We start from the raw sequence: 23,403 nt of genomic DNA on the forward strand, positions 1-23,403 counted from the left end.
TAAGTGTAGAGGGGCGGCCCGACCTAGGCAGTATGACTGTGGTTTCATAGTTTCCCCCCCACCCCAACTTTTTCATGAGGGACTGCACAGAGCTCCAAGGTATGTTCAATGCTTTTGAGATTGTCTTGTATCCTTCCTCAGATCTTGTGCTTCTCTATTATAATTTCTCTGACTGGTCTTGAATGCGCTTCTGTCTTCATGTTGGTTTGGTCTGTTGAAAATCTACTATACTGTTGGACCTTAAAGAGAGAGGTGTTATTCATTCTTATGAATTCATTTGAAAACAAGTAATCCTCCAATTTTCTACATTAACAAATTATGAAAGTATATTGCACTTGAAGAAAGTTAGCACAGTAATCACAATGAGGATGAATACTTTTTCAGCTTCAATTTTGGTTTTTCATTTTTAGTAAATTATTGGTTGGTTTTGGAATTTTTCATTTGATTTGACATGATGCTCAACGTTTTGTAGATTAGCTTAAAAATCCTACTTCAATATATTTTATATTTGGAAAATAAGACAGTAAAATGTGAAAATAGTTGTGGGGGCTGAATACTTTTGCAAGGCACTGTATATACTACCTTAAAGCCAAATACTACAGTTGTTAAAGTGAAAAAACAGAAAATGCCACAAGCTCTGAATTTGACCTTCAATGCTTTCAGGTAATCAGACATGCCAAAGTTCAAAATTAAAATTAAAATTTATTATCAGAGTACATACATGTCACCACATTCAGCCCTGAGATTCTTTTTCCTGCAGGCTTACTCAACAAATCTATAGAACAGTAACAGTAAACAGGATCAATGAACACCAAACTGTGCAAATGCAGATATAAATAAAGAGCAATAAATAATGAGAATGAAATAACAAGATAAAGAGTCCTTAAAATGATACCATCAGTTGTGGGAACACCAGAAGCAGAATGAGTGTAGTTATTCCTATTTGTTCAACAGCCTGATGGTTGAGGGGTAATCACTCTTCCTGAACCTGGTAGTGTGGACCCTGAAACTCCTGTACCTTCTCTTTGATGCCAGCAAGAGGAGAGCATGACCTGCATGGTTGGGCTCCTTGATAATGGATGTGATTTTCCTGTGACAATGCTGCGTGTAGATGTATTCAATGGTGGAGAGTGCTTTACCCATGATGGACTGGGCTGTTTCCACTCATTTTCGTAGGAATTTCCATTCAAGGGCATTGACATCTCTATACCAGGCTGTGATGCAACCAGTCGACATACTCTCCACCACACATCTACAGACTTTTGCCAAAGTTTTAGATCTTTGTAAATTCCTGAGGAAGTAGAGGTGCTGCCATGCTTTCTCAGTAATGGCATTTATCTGCTGGACCCAAGAAAGATCCTCTGAAATGATAACACAGAGGAAGTTAAAGTTACTGACACTCTCCACCTCTGGTACTCCAATGAGAACTGGCTCATGAACCCCTCATTTCCTTTTCCTGAAGTCAATAATCAGCTCCTTGGTCTTACTTGCATTGAGAGGTCGTTAGTGTTGCACCACTCAGCCAGATTTTCAATCCGCCTCCTATACCTTTGATTCAGGCAACGACAGAGGTGTCATCAATGAACTTAAATATGATATTGAAGCTGTGTTTAGCCCCAGTCATAAGTATAAAAGCAAGTTGAGCAGAGGCCAAGCGCACAGCCTTGTGGTGTACCTGTACTGATGGAGATTCTGGAGGAGATGTTGCCAATCTCAGCTGACTGGGGTCTGCAAGTGAGGAAATAGGACCCAATTCCACAAGGAAGTATTGAAGCCAAGATCTTGAAGCTTATTGATTAGTTTTGAGGGGATGATGGTATTGAATACCGAACTGTAGTCAATAAAGAGCATCCTGATGTATGTACCTTTACTGTGTTGTCCACATGATCCAGGGTTGAGTGAACAGCCAATGAAATGGCACCTTCTGTTAACCTCTTGTGCATCACAAGTATGAAAAATGGAGCAGATCCAAGTTGTTTCTCAGGCAGGAGTTGATAGTTTCATCATCAACGGTGAATGAAAGTGCTATTGGATGACAGTCATTGAGGCGGGATACCACATATAATTGAAGCCTGCTTGAAGTAGTGGATAACTCAGATTGCTGAAGCGAGAGGTTAAAGATATTGGTGAACTGTCCAACCAGTTGATCTGCACAGGTCTTTACTACTCAGCCAAGTATACCGTCTGGACAGGATGCTTTCCATGGGATTCCCCGCCTGAAGGATGCTCTCATGTTGGTCTCAGAGATTGAAATTACAGGGTCATTGGGGGCTGTGGAAGTTTGTGAAGGTTCCCCCATGTTCTGACAAGAAAACTGATTTGAAATGCTAAGTCTCTGTTGACAGATGCTGCCTGACCAGGTCGTGTTTCTGACTTTCCCTTTAATATATACAGAATCAGGTTTGATATCACTGTCATGTGTCATGAGATTTGCTGTTTTGTGGCAGCAGTACATTGCAATACAAAATAATAAAAACTATAAATTAAATTATATATAACAAATATAAATTAAATAAGGGGTTCAATAAGAAAGGACAAAATACTGAGGTGTTAACAGGTTCATTGTCCAATCAGAAATCTGACAGTGGAGAGGAAGGAGCTGCTCCTGAAATGTTGAGCATGTCTTCAGGTTCCTGTACCTCCACTTTGATGGTAGCAATGAGAAGAGGGCATATCCCAGGTGATGGTCCCTAATGAGAGATGCCGCCTCTTTGAGAAATTGCCTTTTGAAGGTGACCTGAATGCTGTGGTCATGATGAAAGTTTACAACTTTCTGCAGCTTCTTCCAATCTTGTGCAGTGGCCCCTCCATAACAGATGGTACGCAACCAGTTAGAATGCTCTCCACGGTACATCTGTAGAAATTTGCGAGTGTGGTTGGTGACATACCAATTCTCCTTAAACTCTTGTTGTGCCTTCTTTGTAACCGTATCTATATGTTGTGCCCAAAATAGATCTTGAGGTGTTGACACTTAGGAAGTTGAAACTGCTGCTCACACTATCCTGACTTGTTAGATTTACCTACTCATTTTGTATATTGATCTACAAACTAGCTCACCTGAAAGGCTCTGATTCATGAACATCCAAAGCTGCTCCCCGTATCCGTCCATCCTTCAGTGCCTGTGCCAATGCTTTTTCATCTACCAGTCCTCCTCGTGCAGTGTTCACCAGGAATGCGCCTTGACGCATCTGAGAGTCAGATTCATAATGCAATTAACAACAATATCAGCAAATATCTGAAGAGCAATGATGATAATAAGGAGTAAAATAGCTCATGAACAATAAACGATTGTTGGTAAACACAGTAATATATTGGAATCTGGATTTGCTGATCATGTATGAACTACAGATCCTTAAACCAGACATAGCTCAATTTCCTTCTGTAAAATTCTTTCTGAATATAACGGCACAAAACATTTATCGTCTAACAGATAGTGAACGCCAGTAAGAGAAGTGTTATTCATAATGTTGAGAGCACACAGAGAACTAATTGTAAACAGAGAGCAATATGCACTTCATAATTTAAACTGCTATTTAATTAGCTAACTACAATCTATCTAATTTTCAAATCAGTTCACTACTCAATTACCAAATTTCAATTTATCCTATTTTAAGAAACATCATAACTCACTGCATTAAGGAATAATAATGCGGAATGTAATGTTAGTGGTCAAGGATACCTTGTGGCTAAGAGCTCTTTATAGTGTTATCTTGATGAGAAGTTAGTTAATTTGTGCAGACTATGGATAAAATAAGGGATGTTCATAATCTACATGATTCATTTGGTAACTGGAGAATTAAGGACTTGAAATTTGGCAGTTCAAGACTTTGATACAAACGGGGAAAAATAAAAACCCGTAGAACTAATTAAAAAGCTTTTGGATTGCTGCGAAAGCCTAATTGGTTGACTGATGTCCATTAAGAAAAGAAACGATTCAGGTTTCAGCATAGACTAACCTGGTTTACTCTGATCTACTCTTTTAAATGGATTAAGTAGGCCAATTATAACTTCTAAATATGAAAGACAATTTTTTTCCCTGCAATTCAAGATAACTCAGAGTTGAGTATTGAATGCTGCCTTGAGTGATGCCCTTTGTTTAGAATAAATTATAAACTTTCTGGAAGCAACACCATCTTTACTTTATTCTAATCAGTTTATGGATTAAAAAATATTTTTTTAAAACAGTGCAAACAGCTCCAAAAGGATTGTGTAATGAAATAAACTTGAGAGATGTGCTAATGCAATGACCCACATGACCCTGGCATCTATACCTGTTTTATGGTGAAGTCATTGATGAGGTGATGATTGTGCTCATTTAGGCTACAGTGCAAGGTCACACAGTCACTGTGAAGCAGCAGATCCTGCAAGGTGCTAATTCTCTGCAGACCAAGCGACTTCTCCACTCCATCTGGCAGGTACGGATCATAGAAGATTACATTGAATCCAAATGTTTTGGCCCGCAAAGCTACTGCCTGACCAATACGGCCTGCAAGAGAGAGGAGGCATTTTTTTCCAGTTTATAGTAAAAGAATACCAATCTACTTAATAGCAAGGTAGAAAGAAATGAACTCAGCAGGCTGTGCCAATATTAATCCACATCTGTCTAGAGGAGAATTTATGGGAGGTTCAGCCACTGCTCCTGGTTGGCATCATGTAACAGCAGGAGCCCAGCCAATCAAAACTGACTGAGCAGAATATCTCACTGACAAGGACATTGCATCCTTCTCAAAAACCACATTTCTTTTTTTAAGACACTTAGGCCACTGAACCCTTATCTAGTTCTACTCGTTTGTGACATTTTCTTTCTACCAGCCTGTTCAGTCTTCTAACAATTTGCATGTTCTTGAGTCTTTTAATTTCCTTCTTTATGCTTGATGCCTGCTATTAAATAATCTACTTTCACTTACAGGCTCACTCACAGGAGTGTGGTGGGTATCTTAAGTGCTGCTGGGTCAGTAATGTGTCCCGCTTTTGATAACATGATCATAATCAAATTGCTTCCTTTTCCTACAGATGCTATTTCACCTACAGAGCATCCCCACATTTTTTTAGGTTATGGATGGCCAGCACCTGCAGCATTTTGCCTTTTACTTATTATTTATAGTGTGAAGGAGGCCCTTCTGACCCTTTGAGCCACACCACTCCAGCAACCTCAATTAAATCTAACCTAATCACGGGACAATTTACAACGACCAATTAACCTACCTAGTACATCTTGGACTGTGGCAGGAAACGAGAGCACCCGGGGAAAACACTCGCCTTCCACTGGGAGGATGTACAGAGACCCTTACATAATAGCGTTGGAACTGAACTCCAAAACGCTCCAAGCTGTAATAGCGTTACACTAACAGCTTTGCTATCAGGGTGCCCAATGTGGCTACTGCAGTTTAGAGGTTTACCAATGGTGTCACACTAACCTGGTGCAAAGCTGTTAATGACTCTTTAGGTTGTTTCCTTGATTTAAGAATTCATTTCTCAAAACAAATTTTGTCCCACTCTCAGCCCAAGGCAGAAAAACCTTAAGTAAAATCCCATAATGCATTCTCCCAGCCCTTGATTTATAAACTAAAATGTTTTACAGGACACAACCAGTTTGCAAATGGAGAAATGGCTATATATGAAATAGAACTCAATTTTGGCAGAGCAATTTATTGTGATGAAGGATTTTAAAAATTGCAGGAGGACAATGGACCAGTTAAGGAGACACTGAGTGGCAAACTGAAATCAATTGATAAAATTGAAATCATTAACCAATCATTAGCACAAGTCAAAATATACACAAGCGTGGTGGGATACCAAGTAATATATTGAAACATTATAAGACCATAAGACAGGAGCAGAATTAGGCCATTCAGCTCATTGAGTTTGTTTCACCATTTAATCATAGACGGAATAATCGTCCCTTTCAACCACATTCTTCTGCCTTCTCCCTGTAATCTTTGACACTCTGACTAATCAGGAACCTATCAACCTCTGTTTTAAGTATACTCAATAACTTGGCCTCCAAAGCTATCCGTGGCAATGAATTCCAGATTCACCACCCTCAGGCCAAAGAAATTTCTGCTCTCTCTGTTCTAAAGGGACATTCTTGTATTCCGAGGCTGTACCCTCTGGTTCTGGACTCTCCCACTATTGGAATACCCTCTCCTCATCCATTACCTACGCCTTTCAATGCAGGTGTCCCCCGCTTTTCAAAAATTCACTTTACGAAACCTTGCTGTTACGAAAGACCTACATTAGTTACCTGTTTTCGCTAACAGAAGGTGTTTTCACTGTTATGAAAAAAGGCAGCACACGCCTCAAGCAGCCAAGCTCCTCCCCCGGAACTGCATCCTAGCCGCCATTTCTTAAACACATGCTTTATCTCAATTTATTTTGTGCATCCATTAGCAAGATGAGTTCGAAGGTATCAGAAAAGCCGAAAAGAGCTCGTAAGGGTGTCACGCTTAGCCTAAAACTAGACATAATTAAGTGTTTCGATCATGGTGAACGAAGTTAGGACATTGTCCATGCGTTGAACTTACCTGCGTCCACCATTCCCACTATTTATACGCACAGAGAAAGAATTTTGAAAGCTGCCGATGTTACTGTTGGCTCTGCTCGTAGCAAAGTGATCTCTCTTAGTTGGCATCCAATAATGGATAAAATGGAAAGTCTATTGCTTGAGTGGATTGATGGGTGTAAAAAGCGTGGTGTTCCGTTAAGTTATCTTATACTTAAGGAGAAATCAGTCACTCTTTTTAATAAGCTGAAACAGAAAGCACTGGCCGATGGTGATGAAAGTGTTGCAAAAGTGGAATTTAAAGGTAGTCATGGGTGGTTTGATCAGTTTCTGAGGCAAGGGCAGCTTCATAGTTTAACGTTTACTGGAGAGAGTGCTTCAGCTGATACTGAAGCTGCCGAAAAGTTCCCAGCAGAACTGAATAATTACAGAAGGTGGTTATTTGTATAAGCAAGTGTTTAATTGTGACTAAACTACAATTTATTGGAAAAAATTGCCGAGCAAGACATTTATTTCGAAAGAAGAAAAGCAGGCTAAGGGACACAAGGCATCGAAGGACAGGTTTGCCCTAATGCCTATCATTAACGCCACTGGTGATGCTGTCCTTAAGCCTCTACTAGTGTATCATTCAGAAAATCCGAGGGCACTTAAAGGCGTTGACAAGAAAACACTTCCCGTTGTGTTCCGCTCACATCCAAGCAGTTGGAATACCGAAGTGCTTTTATTCCTGAGTACAGGAGCGGATACGTTAGTCCTTTTGTTGAAAAATACTGTAGAGAAAATAACCTCGATAATGGGTGTCTTGTGATTGTCGATAATTGTGCTGCTCATCCACCTGACATTACCGAGTATGGCAGTAACATTCGTGTTGCGTTCTTACCGCCGAATACGACATCATTACTGCAGCCGTGTGACCAAGGCCTAATAGCCACAATTAAGGGTTACTATACGCAAAATGTGATGTGTTTTATTGTAAGTGCCATTGACAGAGAGGGCAACTCCGAAGCATCTTTGCGGGCGATCTGGAAAGACTACAATATAAAATTGGCAATCGCCAATCGCCAAAATTGGAGATGCTCTCGATAGGCTAACAGTCTCAATGAGAAATGGCATTTGGAGGAAACTATGTCCCGAAGCAGTGAACCATTTTAAAGGCTTCGAACCATCAACAATAAATACGGCAATAGTGAGCTTGGTTAAGGAGGCTGGGTTTGTGGAAGTTGACGAAGATGATGTTGAAGAGGTTTTGGCATCCCATGACCAAGAACTGACAGATGAAGAGCTGATGCAATTGCAAGAGGAAAGGACAACAATCGAAACCAAACGCAGTAGCGAAAATAAAGTCGTCCAGGAACTGAACGTGAAGCAATTGCGTGAGATTTTCACTGCGATTGACAATGCTGCAATGATTGCAGGAAAGTATGACTAATTTTGAAAGGGTACGTAGGTTTAGGGCATATTTGCAGGATAGTTTGAGCGCTTACAAAGAACTGTATGATAGAAAAACGTGCAAGGCTAGCAGTCAAGCATACTGTCGTTTTTCAAGCCTTCCACATCAGCCACAGCAGACAACGAAACTCAACCTTCGACATCGAGGCAGACAGACATAGAAGGAGGTGACCTGCCTGCCCTGATGGAAACAGATGACAAAGGGATGATACCCCAGTCTCTTCTACCTCCCCCCACCTCAACCTCCGACGACTCAGCCTAACACACCATCATCAGTGTACTTGCTGTCTTCCCAATTTCGGTTAAGTGAAACTACACTGTACATACATTATTTCTACTTTATATAGGCTGTGTATTTTTGTGTTATTTGGTTGATTTGGCAGCTTCATAGCTTAAAGGTTACTGGAGAGAGTGTTTCTGCCGAGAGTGCTTGCGCCGACAGCAATTGCGTAAGATTTTCATTGCTCTAGACAGGGCTTCGATAATTGCAGAAAAGTACTTCTACTTTATATAGGCTGTGTATTTATCAGATCATTCCTGCTTTTACTATATGTTACTGTTATTTTAGATTTTATGTGTTATTTGGCATGACGTTGTAGGTTATTTTTTGGGTCTGGGAACGCTCAACATTTTTCCCATATTAATAAATGGTAATTGCTTATTCACTTTACGACATTCCGGCTTACAAACCGCTTTATAGGAACTCTCTACCTTCGGATAGCAGGGGAAACCTGTATTTGATTGGGTTCAATGAGATAACGTCTCATTTTTCTAAACTCCAGCAAGTATAGACCCACAGAGACAAACATTACTCATATGTTAACCCCTTCATTCCTAAGATCATTTTTGTGAACCTCCTCTGAACCCCTTTCAATTTCAGCCCAAATCTGCTCAAAACACTCCAAATGTGGTCTGGCCAATGCCTTATAAAGGCTCAGCATTACACCCTTGCATTTATATTCCAGTCTCCTCAAAATAGGTGCTAGCATTGCATTTGCCTTCCCATCAACAGCAAGTTAACGTTTAGGGAATCCTCCACTAAGACTCAAGTCCCTTTGTACTTCCGATTTCTAAATTTGATCCCTGTTTAGAATATAGTCTACAACTTTATTCCTTCTCCAAAGTGCATGACCATACACTTAACTGAACTGCATTCTATCTGCCACTTCTATGCATATTCTGACTAAACTCTGCAAACTTCCTGCTACCCACCTCAACACAGCCTGCACCTCCACCTATCTTTGTATGGTCTGCAAACTAGGCCATAAAGCCATTAATTCTGTCATCCAGATCAATGACATACAACATGAAAAGCAGTCCCAACAATGACCGTGTGGAACACCACCAGTTACTGGCAACTGACCAGAAATTACAGATTGATAAAATGGCTAAGATGGCATTTGAGTCATTAGGCTTAGAGACAGAACGCAAGAGCAAGGGGGGGCTACAGATTAAACTGTAATTACTTGCTGTTCAGGTTACAGCTAAATGCAATAGTACTAGGAAATTGAAGAAATTTAAGAGGATGTTACTAGGACAGAACTGTGATTAAGAGGCAAGATTCGCTGATCTAACCCCAGGCAGGTAGTAAGGAATGGTCTATTTTTCTTTGCAAAGAGTCAATTCTAAGAAATTTAAATTTCAATTAAAAACAGAAAAACAAAACGTGCAGTGCAAATGAAACTAGCTTCATGAAATTATAAAGCAGGCAGAAGCACACAAAATTTAAAGGACACATGTCAACAACATGAAAAACAACCACCTGTGATGAGAACCAAAGATTTTAGAAATGGGATTAGCCCAAACAATTACTTCCTCAGTTGCAACAAAGATAAAACAAAATCCTTTCTGTGCCATACAGTAAATTTCTACGAATTTTGAGTGAGGAATGCTGTAACACTCCATTTTTGCTGGGAAGGAAGTTGATCATCCTTTTCTCCTAGAATAGAGAAATGTGTTGGTTCTTAACTGGTCCCTGAAGTGAGCCAAGAAGCCATTCTTTCAGGCGTGCTCAATAAATGTTGAGCCAACCAATGACATCTGAATTCCTTAAAGCAGAACTTTTTATTTGTTAAATCTTAATGTCTAGAAAAGTAACAGTTGCCAGCATATGTTAAAGTTCCAAGTTTGAAGTAAATTTATTATCAAAGTACACGTCACCATATACCAAACCCGAGATTTATTTTCTTGCACAGTAAATACAAAGAAACAGCAGAATTAATGAAAACCACACACAAACAATGTGTAAAGGATGATAGATTAATACCAAAAAAGCCCTAAAATAATGATAAATAAATAAACAATAAATTGAGAACAAGAGAAGAGGCCTTGAAAGTGAGTCCCTAGGTTGTGGGAACAGTTCAGTGTTGGGGAGAGTAAAGTTATCCACACTGGTTCAAGAGCCTGATGGTTCAGGAGTAAAAACTGTTCCTGAACCTGGTGGTGTGGGTCCCGAGGCTTCTGTACCTCCTGAATTAGGCCACATCCACTACTTTTTGCCAGCTTTTCTGTTCAAAGGCATTGGTGTTTCCACAGCAAACCATGATGCAACCAGTCAGTATACACTCCATTACGCATCAATACAAGTTTGTCAAAGTTTTAGCTGACATGCCAGATCTTTGCAAACTTCTATGAAAGTAGAGGCATTGCCATGGCTTCTTTGTAATGGCACTTATATGCTGGAGGGATCCTGTGAAATAACACTGAGGAATTTAAAGTTGTATCTTCTTCACCTCTGATCCCTCGATGAGAATTGCCTTATAGACCTCTAGTTTCCTCTTCCTATAGTCAATAATCAGCTCGGATTTTGCTGATATTGAGTGAGAGGTTATTGCTGAGGCACAATTCAGCCAGATTTTCAATCTTCCACCTATATGCTGATTCATCATGATCATCGATTCAGCCAATGACAGTGGTGTCATCAGCAAACCCGAATATGGCATTGGAACTGAGCTTAGCCTTAGTCATTAGTATAAAGCAAATAGAGCAGGGGGCTAGACACGCCCATGTGGTGCACATGTGCTGATGGAGATTGTGGAGATGACTAGGGTCCGCAAGTGAGGAAATTGAGGATCCAGTTACACGAGGAGTTATTGATTAGCTTTTAGGGGATGGTGGTTTTGAATGCAGAGCTGTAGTCAATAAAGAGCATCCTGATGTATGCATTGTCACCGTCTAGATGTTCCAGCATTCAGTGAAAAGCCAATGAAATGGCACCTGCTGTAGACCTGTTGTGATGGTAGGCAAAATGGAGCAGATTCGAAGTCTCTCCTCAGGCAAGAGTTGATACGTTTCATCATGAACCTCTCAAGGCACTTCACAGTGGTCGTTAGTGCTACTGGACAAAGGTCATTGAGAAAGGTTACCACATTCTTCTTGGGCACTGGTACAACTGAAGCCTGCTTTCAGCCTCAGACTGCTAAGCTAGCAAAGTAACTTTGATTTTAAAAAAATAAGTTGCATTTATCACTGTTCACTTCTTCATGGCATCCTGGCGTACTTACAATTATAGTTACTGTGATATGGCAGTGAATTAAACTGAAGTTTACCAGCAGATAACCTACTCTATAGTGTGTTGACCAAGCAAGAAAAAAAAAAATGGCCTGGACAAAACATAAAATCCCCTTTTTTCAAAGTATAATACAAATACTTTTCATGGGTTGGTGAAGCTCCAATTTGGGAGGGAAGGAGGGAAGGAGGGAAGGAGGGAAGAAAAGGATAGCTCTTTCTCTGCTTCAACATTTTTTGTTAACTGCAGTGGAGTAGCTGCCCAAGTTTTAAACTCAAAGTGCTGGAGTGGGATTTGAACTCATAATCTTCTGGAGCTTTCATTGAATTGATGCACTCCATTAGAAAAACAGAAAGTGAGGAAGACATGGAGCTCTTAGGATTATACACCATCTGACAAACATACCTAGTCCAATGATGCCCAGAGTTTCTCCACGGATTCGAGCTGCTCCAGCTGCTACTTCTCGGATCTGCTCAACACTTGACACTCTTGTACCCTCTCGCAAGGCTTGATGGAGCCACGTTGACCGCCTGTAAAGGTTTAATATGTGACACAACGCCGAATCTGCTGTTTCTTCTACTGATGATGAGGGAATGTTACAAACGGCAATCCCTGTTAAACAGAAAGTATTTGTGATTCAACCATCGCCACTAAATAGCAGGGCTATTCATTTTAGAATTCTGTTCATTTGAACTGAACAAAATGGCAAAATAATCAGTTTCACATGCATTGGTAAACAGTTTTAGCAGTTTTGACAGATGCAAAGGAAAGCACTTTGCCTCAATCTCTAATGATGCAATTTAAAACTCATCAATTGAATCACTTTCAGTTCACTGGCTCAAACCACCTTTTATTTCATGACAGACATCCAGTTCCTAAACATACCCATTCTCCAGCGCACCCCCCCCCCCCCCAACCCGATCAAGGCGGCTTAAAGCTCTCCACTTCATTCTGGGCAACAGATCTAACCAGATCTCCAACTACTACCCTTCTCATCTGGCAGAATTGGTTCTCACCTTCAAGTTTTTCTTTTTGCCACTCCCACTTTTCCTGAGCCCAAAGCGCACTCATGGGCACCCGCATGGGCCCCAGCAATGCCTGCCTTTTCGTTGGCTATGTGGAGCAGTCCGTGCTGTAAGTAGACTGGTAATACTCCCAACTCTTTCTGTACTACATTGATGACTGCATTGGTGTTGCTTCCTGCATCCACCCTGAACCTGTCAACTTCATCAACTTTGCTTCCAACTTCCACCTTGCTCTTAAATTTACTTGGTCCAACTCTGACACTTCTCTCCTTTTTCCTCAATCTCTGCCTCCTTTTCTGGAGACAGACTATCCACTGACATCTTTTACAAACCCAAAGACTAAGTTATCTTGACAATACTGCCTCCTTTTAATAATGCCTCCATTTCTCACATGTAAAATGCTATTTCATTCATTCAGTTCTCCTTTCTCCATCACATCTGTTCTTAGGAAGAAGCTTTCAATTCTAGAACATTTGAGAAGTCCTTTTTTTTTTTTACCCCCCCCCCCAAAGAACAGGATTTTCCTTCTAACACCATTAATGCTGGCCTCACCAATACCTCTATTTCCCACACATCTGCCCTCACCCATCCTCCCAGTGTCATAAAAGGGACAGGGTTCCTCTTGTCCTTACCTATCAACCCAGAAGCCTCTATATCTAGCACATCATTCTTCATAACTTACGCCATGTCGAATGGGATCCCACCACTAAGCTTGTCCTTCCCTTCCCACGCGTATTACTTTCCATAGGAATCGATCTCTATGTCACTCCCTTGTACACTTATCCAGCCCCACTGATCTCCTTACTGGCACTTACCCCTGTCCCTACACCTCCCTCACCACCAATCAATGCCCCAAACAGTCCTTCTGGGTCAGGCATTACTTCATCTGCGAGTCTGGCAGAGTTATCTATCGTATCCGATGCTCCCATTGTGGCCTCTCCTACATCGCTGAGACCTATTGCAGATTGGGGGACCACTTTGTTGAAAACACTCATTCTGTCTGCTGCAAAAAAAACAGGATCTCTGTGGCTACCCATTTCAATTTGACTTCCCATTCTGAGCTGCCTCTATTGCCACGATGCGGCCAAACTCAGACTGGAGGAGTAACACTTCATATTCCCTCTGGGTAGCCTTTAACCCGATAGCATGAGCATTCATTTCCCTAACTTCTGGTCATTTCTCCCCCTTCCCTCCTCTCTTTTTCTGTACTCCATTCTGGTTACCGTCTCACCCCTTCTCTTCTCACCTGCTCATCACCTCCCTCTGGTTCCCTTCCTCATTCTTTCTTCCAAAATCCACTGCCCTCTCCTATTAGATTCCTTCTTCAGCCCCTTACTTCTTCCACCTATCACCGCCCAGCTTCTTACTTCACCCTCCTCCCTCACCCACACTCCCCTTCCCCTTATCCCACTTATTGCCTGCCACCTTATATTCCTTTCGCACCCCCCCCCCGACCATATTCTGGTTTCTGTGCCCTTCCTCTTCAGTCCTATGAAGGGTCTCAGCCCAAAAAGCCAACTGATCATTCTCCTCCATAGAGATTGCCTGACTTGCCAAGTTCCTCCAGCATTGTGTGTGTGTGTTAGTTGCGTTAATTTAAATTCCTAAGAGAGATCCAATTCCTTTGTCAATTTGCATCCATCTCTGTAACTTATACTACTACAATGCTCAGGATCTCAATTTCAGTTGTTCTTGTTTTGTGGACCCGGCTGGTGGCGTAATGGCATCAGCGTCAGACTTCGGGACGAAAGGTCCCGGGTCCGAAACCAGCCAGCCGGCTCCCCTGCATGCTTTCCATCTGTGCTGAGTTACGAGCTGGTGAACTCTTTGGAAACTCACTCGGCAGAAGGCAATGGCAAAACATTACTGTAACTTGCCTCATATGCAATTCCCCACTATGTCAGAGAGGCATGGAGAGAAGTCGTCCACTAACCGGAGAAACTCCGGATGTGACGCACCTTTCCCTTTTCCTTGTTTTGTATGGCACGGCCTGGGAGGGGCAGATACTAGTCTGTCCGTTCAGGAGCTGGGATTTAGTTCAGTTTCCTACATTTATCCAATTTCCAAGGTGTTCCCTTGGTTTCTAGGGATTCCACAACTTAGTTACACTCACTGCTAAGGTTACACCACATTGAAGGAAAAGGTACCAGCTGATCAGTTTAGGAGTGGTCTGTTTCACTGCAATTTACTCTCAAACTGCCATTGATACTGCTGTCTAGGCTTATTGGGGACAAGTATCTAGGCTGGGGAAGCTAGAGGAAGGAAAAGGCAGAGGATGCAAAGTAGTAGTCTCAACTTCTGCTTGTATACTTCTCCAAAAAGAAAGACATCATAACATCTTGCAGGAATGTGCTATATGGTACCAAGCACTGTTGGGCAAGATTCCACCACACTCTTGATTTGTCCATTCTAAAAAGACTTCGGGGTTTCCATGACAGGCAATAGCATTTGTGGCATTTGTCACCATAATATTTGTACGGCTAGCACACTTTAATTTCTGGTCATTGGTGATTCCCAGGACACTGATGATGGAGAATACAAAGGCAATTCTGCTAAATAGCAGGGCTAGGTGGTTGATTATTCTTTGTTGGATTTGGTTATTCTCTGACATTTTCGTGGCATAAATATTAGTTAGCACTTAGAAGCATGACTTTAAGGATGAGTTGTGAATGAACACAGCAAATATATTCAATTGAAATTAGAATGTGGAGGAACTTTACATATTCTGTTCTGTTGACAGTGCCTTCACAACTCACTGGCAACTGGAATCCACTTAGCTAAAACAAGCAATGAAAGACTCCAGCTCACCATTTCAAAAGCATACCAGAACATTGTGTAAGCAAGTACTGTATATAGTTTCAGAGAATCTGTATTTAGTTGTAAGCAGCCTACTTGTGTTCCACAATAAATTTTAATTAAAATATTCAACAAACGATTAAAATTTACTACTTGGAAATCCTCAGATTTATTCAGTTAATTTATGTATAACAAGGTTTCCACACAATCAGAAAGTGTCATTATACCAGCAATTACATAGTTCTGGGAAATAGATTTAATTCAGTATTACCTAGTGGCTCTCCAGAATAAAGGCCAGTCCCAACACTTACCCAAGTCTGCTGCAGATTTGATGTCGACATTGTCATAACCGCTGCCAATCCTGACGATAATTCGAAGTGCTTTGAATTTCTCAAGGTCTTCCCGTGTTAATGTAATGGTATGGTACATTAGGGCACCTACTGCTTCATTCAGTACCTATTTTAAAAGAAAACCTCATCAGCTTGATTGTTATTTTCTTCACATATACAAGTGAGCATAACAATTTGGCAGATGAAGTGTTCAAAGGTCACTTCATTCAATTTTCTGAAAAAGGTTACACAACACAATGGTATGTGATTTTAAATCATGCAATTTCTAAAATAAAGGGCTTAAATCACATAGCAACACATCAAGGTCCCTTATAAGCTAAATGAATACGAACAATGCAAACCTTTTTTTTTGCATTACCCTATCAAACTTTACAGCATATTATTGTGTGGGTTAAATATGCTTTCCAAGACTATACATGCACATAGAGATCAAACGTAAAACATAATAGACAATGTTGTTTCATTATTTTGGAACCACAGCTTATGTTGTATGATTTGCAAGCACCTAAAAAAGCATCAGTTTATGGTGTATGGAATTCCAAGGTCACTTCCGGAATAACTCCTTCAATAAACACAATGCTCATCTGCAATAGTTCTTTTACTTCAAAAATATATTTTAATCCATGAAAGATTCAAACACAAACAAAACATTCAAGTTAACATTTTCATCACAAGTCATGTTGTACTGATCACTTAAATGTTAGCTTAGCAGCAGTCAGCATTCATATACAGTTCAGGCAAATAGATCTTGTCTTTTTTTATTTCAGCTTCTGTGTTCACAGGAAGTACACGATTAAACTGTAGCCCTTCCCTAAATCAGCCTTCACAATGCTTGCACCTAGTTTCAGTGCATACCCCAGCATTTGGCTTGGATCTGCAGCAAGGGCACTGGCAACACCAAGTCTTGGATAACACTCTGCACTGAACAACTAGCAAGTCTCATGCAGACCAGAGGGACGCTTTCAATCTGACGATTCTCCAGCTGCAGTTAATATTTGTTACAAATGCATCTCCTTAGAAACTGCCCGTAAAGCAGAGTCCTGTATTTTGCAGCTGTTTGGGATGAATCTTGACAAATGTACTTTCATCATTTTCCAGACCTACCCGACAAAACACATTTGAGAAAGATCACTATCTTATTCCAAGTAAAGCTGTCAAATGGACAACATGGAGTTGCTGCCAAAATTCCAAAAGTACACAAAAGATTTGTCAGGTCTAATGTCTTAGCATTAGATCAACAGTTCCACTAACAAAGCACTTTACCAAATGATTAATAATTTGTTCAGGAAATCAGAAAAGATCTACTACCTTTTCCTGGTGTCAATTGAGTATTGCCTGATTGATTTGTGATAAGAATAATTCTTCTGGATAAAGTGGATAAAAAATATTTCTTCTATACAGAAATTAAATGCTATAGTCCAACTCGAGGGAGTATGGCCAAATCCATTTTGTGACACTACAGTGAGACGGAACCTTTATATGTAGTGACATTTGATATTACTATACCCAGGTTCAAGCAAAACTTGATACAGCTACAGTAAAAGGCAGCCTTAAGAATAAGGGCTTTGTTATGTTTTATTCATCTTTTCTTGGGGTTTTGCATATGGAGATTCTGAGCTGAACTAGAGAGGTCTTTGTTGACTGTGGGGATAAGGACCATAGTTTATCTTTACCATACCCACAGACCTCCCCCAGTTCTTCAAACAACATTCCCAGAATTTTCAGGTAATATAACATAAAAAGAAACAATTGTTAAAACCAGCTGCCACAGAACATAGTCTGGCCCCCAAGACCAGTTCAAGTTGGTTGTAGTTGTGCATCAATCCCTGCAAAGACCGAGAGACTAGCTGACAGATGGGATGGTACAGGAAAGCTTTGACCAGGATGTGTCTCTGGCCAGGTAATCACCACTTTTAAACTCATTTTTTCCCATGAGCAGAAAGATTAATGCAAAACAAGCATCAACAATAGAAGAGGGTGCAGTCCACATTTATTCAGGAAGCACTGTGCATTCTCCACCCATGGACTGGGCCCCATACTACATGTTGGGTAGAAATAACCCCATTTTGGAGAGCATGTCCATTACGTACGTGTATCTATAAAAGCGCAACACCAAGCTCTTCTTTCATCCATTCCAGCCTTTGTTTCCAGTGCAGACCCCTGAGAACTTTATCCAATACTTCACACTAGTGGTGAGTCATTCAGTATTTAGTTTTCATGTAACTGGGGTGCCACAGTGAGGTAGCAGTTAGTGCAACACTTTACAGCGGTAGCGATCACCATTCGGATTCAATTCCCACTACCATCCGTAAGGAATTTGTATGTTCTTCCTGTGAATACAAGTGTTTCCTCCAGGTACTCTGGTTTCCTCCCACATTCTAAAGATGTACAAGTTAAGGTTACGAGCTGTGGGCATGCTATACTGGTGCCAGAAGAATGGCGGCACTTGCAGCTGCCCCCACACAGCCTTGAAATGTGTTGGTCATTGACACAAACAAATCATTTCACCATATTTTGATGTTTCAATGTAGGTGTGTCAAATACAGCTTAACTTTAACTGGATAAATCAATCTTATATTTCTCCCCTACTTTCCCAAAGTACAATAACTGTATTTGTTCTGCTTTCTATGCCTAAAGGAAGTGAACCATTTCTTCTTTGTTGCCCCTTTTCACACTACCCTCAAATTCCCGATCTCAGTTACCCTTCCCTTCCCAAGGACTCCATTCCACTTCCTCCAACTCTATCATATCTGTTCTGTTAACAACTTTCACACAAATGCTTCTAAAATATATTCTGTCCTTATCCATGGGTTTCTCACCTCCTCTTCAACCACCTTTAACAGAAATATGGTTCCTCTTATATCCACCTTCCATGTCAAGTTGCCATAAAAGGTTACTCACCTTGAAAATTTCTTTTGAGCAATACAGTGCGGCCCTTCTGGCACATCAAGTCATGCCGGCCCAGCACCCTTGACAAACTCAATTAACCCTAAACTAATCACAGGACAATTTACAATGGCCAATTAACTTACCTGATATGTCTTTGTGGGAGGAAACCAGAACACCCTGGGAAAATCCATGGATTCCATGGAGAAGATGTACACACTTTGTACAGAATTGAACTCTGAACACAGGAACGCTCCGAGCTGTACTGGCGTCACCTAAATGCTACACTACCTTGGTGCCTAAAACTCTTTATCTTTCTCTTCACATGTCACCTGACTTGGGACATACTTCCAGAATTTTCTGTTTTTATTTCAGGTTTCCTGCCTCTGGCATTTTTGGCTTTTATTAGCAAACCCACTATTACATTTAAGTAGCAGATTCCGGTTAATTTGGGACAACACTTAAAGAACAAAATCTAATTGAGAAAATTGCTGGGATCCCCTTAATTTATTTGGGACGTTAAGCTGCTTAAATGGGGTAAAAGATTACTGCTGAACTGATTCTAACTATTGCCAACCACAAGCACGTGTTTGGCCATTAGATGCTACACTGTGCTTAGAGTGAACAGTTTTTAAAATAGTGTCAGTTGCATGTGTTTCTGTTCAAAGAGCAGAGATTTTTGTTATTGGTAGTTGGCAAGAAATAAGCAGCAAGACAATTCCAAATTGTTTTGATCACTGTAGTTTCAAGCATTTAGGTTTGAAGATGTCAGAAATGACTGAGTGTGAACATTAAACGATTTCACTACTTCATTTTAAGAACTACGAAGAATTTGAAGGTATTGGCAATCATCTTGAATGTTAAAATGAAAATTTGCAAGATGCAATCATTGATAGCATTACATGAAGGCAGTCCATTATCTGCACTAGATGTCTGCACTGATTTTGTTCATTGAACACACCAAATACTCAATGCCAACAAGTCATGTATTTTATTATAAAAGCTTAAAAGCAAAACTCAACTTTTAACAGTAAAGTTTCTTTTTGAATAGGCAACTTACAAGACTGGTTGTGGCAATGAATGTTAACAGAGGAAAACTAAAACTACAGTGGAATCCAGTCAATACTGATATTGTACTATCACAAAATAATCCAGATGCAGAGAGCAAAAAACTACAGTCAGCCCTCCTTATCCATGAGTTCCGCATGCGTGAATTCAACCAACCGCAAATCGAGAAAACCCGGAAGTGTTCTTCCAGCATTTGTTGTTCGAACATGTACAGACTTTTTTCTTGTCATTATTCCCTAAACAATGCAGTATAACAACTATTTTACATAGTATTTACATTACATTAGGTATTATAGGTTATCTAGAGATGATTTAAAGTATACAGGGGGATGTGCGTAGGTTATCGTGGATCAGGATCGGAAAAAAAACGGAAGTTACCTTACTAAGTCGGAACAGATACATCTGGTATTATTTAGCGTCAGTTAGCCAAACGTTTGTCTTAGTATATAGTATATATTTTACCTTTCTATGCATATAAAACACTTAAGAAACGTATGTTTCAGCGCCGGGCTCGGGAACGGAAATTCCCAAGTTCGATCCAGTGACAGACTGCTCCCGAGCACGCTCCATCCCGGCTGGGTTGATGTGAAGGATCAAAACCCAATAATTAAACCACTGCGTCGCTTAAAAAATAATTGTAGCTTTAATCGGGGCAGGGCTTTTCTCACTTTATCCTTTAAAATTGTTCCGATCGCTGACCGACTGCAGCCTAACGCTTTTCCAATGACTGATGGCATTTCACCTCTTTCCGATCGCCTTATTATTTCCACTTTTATTTTAAATCACGATCGTGATTATTTTCATGAACAGAAACACTGCGGATTCAGAGCTCCACCGCCGGATCCTAATGTCCACCGCACTGAGACAGGTTAAATAAGGTCCGGGGTTCCGCTGGGTCCTAAGGTCCACCGCATTTAGACAGATTGAATAAGGGACTTGAGCATTCATGCTTTGTTGGTATCCGCGAGGGGTCCTGGAACCAATCCCTCATGGATAAGGAGGGCCGACTGTATGCCAGAATGTTAAGCCAGATAAAACTTGTTGAGAGAGAGACATAATTAACATTTTAAACTGATGACATATTAGAAACGATCATGGTTCACTGGCATTAAGCACAGGCCCTGCTATCTTAGCATGCTAAGTGGCTGCTTGCTTGGTACATCTTTGAATCTTTGGTACTCAATTATTACTTTTAAAATAAAAATTAGCATTATTTGTCACATGTACATTAAAACATACAGTGAAATGCATCAGTTGTGTCAAATCAGTGAGGATTGTGCTGGGCAACCCTACTTTCCATGCCAACACAGCATGCCCAAAACTCAATAACCCTAATTGTACCTCTTTGGAATGTGGGAACACTGAGGAAACCCACGTAGTCATGAGGAGAATGTACAGACAACAACGAAAACCGAACACCAATCTTTCAGCTGGTGCTGTGAAGCGATGCGCTAGATGCTTATACTACTGCATCTTAAGCCTCCCATCCTTTCTAAAAATTTGTACCAGGTGATTGTGTCATTATGCATCATTTTTCCTCAACATTTTTAGTCTTTGTAAGTGTTGAACATACTATCTTGTTCTGACATACATCTTTCAATGATGTATCCACACATCCTTACTTTTAGTGGAGTGAGTTTTATTTATCTAATCTTAGCCAACAAATCACTTGCAATGATCTATTTACCCCATTTTTGCCTCCTTACCTCAGGTATTTCCAAGATTATCTTTTGCTCCCTTCATTTCATACACACATGCTTACTCTGTGGGATCATCCACAAACAGTTGTCCATGTTCCCATAAGTTAGCTTTGAATATTTAGCTTTATTTCACCAATAACAAACTCCTTTGTTGAATTTAATGCTGCTTATCTGACATCTAACATTGGATGGAGGAGAAGGAAAACAAGGATTTTAAACCTCCACTGCCTTGTGGCCATACCCACCCATGGGAAAGGCTTTGGGAGTAAACTCGGATGGAAAAATCCAGAGCCGGGTCCCTAAGGCAGTTTGATATTGTTCACAACTTCACTCTGGTAACCTCTGCGACGACACTGGTGCCAAGCTGTATCAGCACTTGCCCCTCCCTTGGACTACATCAGTGACGTGGAGAGAGGGAACCCGCCACATGGGCAACAGCCAGTTCTTCAAATCTTCCTGCCCAGTCTTGCGTCCTGGAGAGGACACAGTCCACCAGAGGCACAAACCCATGATCCCCTGGGATCGACAGCTGCCTACCAGGCATGTCATGAAATGAGTTTTGTGGCAGCAGCGCATTAAAAAAAAAGAGTACTTTACCATATAGTGTTTTATAATAATAGCCCAGATCTATATTTTAATAACAATAACAATTCAAAGATTTTCAAAATAGTTCAAGGAGGGTCCCCATAGCATTTGAAAATCTTGATTAGAATCAGAAATCGAACAACGAATCTTCTCTAAATTTAAACATGACATAAGCATAACCATTGAGCATGTGTAGGAGGGGCAACCTCCTTCCATTTCAGCAAGATCGCCCTCCTAGCCATGAGAGAAATAAAAGTCAGTACCCTCAAATGAGAAGGCTCCAAAATTATAGCTCTTTCCTCAACAATACCAAATAAGGCAGTCAAAGGATTGGACTTAAAATTAACTTTAAAAAGTACAGAAAAAGTTTGGAATACATCTTTCCAATACTTTTCAAGGCTCGAACATGACCAAAACATCAATTAATGAAGCCTCTCCATTATTACATCTGTCACAATAAGGAGATATATCTGCAAAAAAAAAACCGAGAGAGCTTGTCTTTAGACATATGAGCCCTATGTTCCACTTTACATTGTAGGAGGGAATGACGAGCACATAATGATGAAGAATTAACCATTTTAAAAATAGCCCTCCAGGTCTCATCAGATAATGAAGTCTATAAATCCTTTGCACCACACATCAAAGTTGCTGGTGAACGCAGCAGGCCAGGCAGCATCTCTCGGAAGAGGTACAGCCGACGTTTCAGGCCGAGAACCTTCCTGATGAAGGGTCACAGCCTGAAACGTCGACTGTACCTCTTCCGAGAGATGCTGCCTGGCCTGCTGCGTTCACCAGCAACTTTGATGTGTGTTGCTTGAATTTCCAGCATCTGCAGAGTTCCTGCTGTTTGCGTCTATAAATTCTTTCCCCAATCTTTTTTAATTTTGTCTAAAGGAGCCATTCTCAGTCCCAACAACAGACCATAAATATAAGATATTGAGCCATTATCAAAAGGTTTCAAATTAAAAATTACATCTATTATGTTCTTATCCGGGCTGGTAGGAAATATACAGGTTTCCCCCGCTACCCGACTGTAGAGCATTCGTATGAAGCCATTCGTAAGCCAAAATGTCGTAAAGCGAAGAAGCAATTACCATTAATTTATACGGGAAAATTTTTTGAGCATTCCCAGACCCAAAAAATAACCTACCAAATCATACCAAATAGCACATAAAACCTAAAATAACACTAACATATAGTAAAAGCAGGAATGATATGATAAATACACAGCCTATATAAAGTAGAAATAATGTACGTACAGTATAGTTTCACTTAACAGGATCGGGAAGTTTGAGCCAAAATCAATTTGTCGAAAAAAAATCAGCACGTACACACATGTGCACGTCATGCATTCGCACATCACACATCCGCACACACCTGCCCACGCAAGGCTTCACGGTCATGGTAGACTTTCTCGGGGTAAACACAAGTTTAAAGCGAGCGTCTTTTTCCTAAAAGCAAAAATCCTCTTTCAGTTAACGAAAACAGGTACTAATGTAGGCCTTTCATGAAAGCAAAATTTCATAAAGAGAAC

At 40.6% G+C, this 23,403-nt stretch overlaps 1 protein-coding gene across 5 annotated transcripts in view; it reads right to left on the bottom strand.

The window, feature by feature from the left end:
- LOC140200367 (C-terminal-binding protein 1-like) overlaps positions 1–23,403 on the bottom strand; it is a 159,824-nt gene that overhangs the window by 24,627 nt on the left and 111,794 nt on the right. For all 5 annotated transcript variants that reach the window (XM_072263595.1, XM_072263592.1, XM_072263591.1 and 2 more), the window contains 4 exons: positions 15,592–15,736; positions 11,865–12,071; positions 4,272–4,486; positions 3,058–3,188 (listed from right to left, as the gene is read on the bottom strand). In XM_072263595.1, the coding sequence (XP_072119696.1) occupies positions 3,058–3,188; positions 4,272–4,486; positions 11,865–12,071; positions 15,592–15,736 (698 nt within the window). The remainder of the gene's footprint in view (positions 1–3,057; positions 3,189–4,271; positions 4,487–11,864; positions 12,072–15,591; positions 15,737–23,403) is intronic.

The sequence above is a fragment of the Mobula birostris genome, chromosome 7 (assembly GCF_030028105.1).
Source record: "Mobula birostris isolate sMobBir1 chromosome 7, sMobBir1.hap1, whole genome shotgun sequence".
NCBI lineage: Eukaryota > Metazoa > Chordata > Chondrichthyes > Myliobatiformes > Myliobatidae > Mobula > Mobula birostris.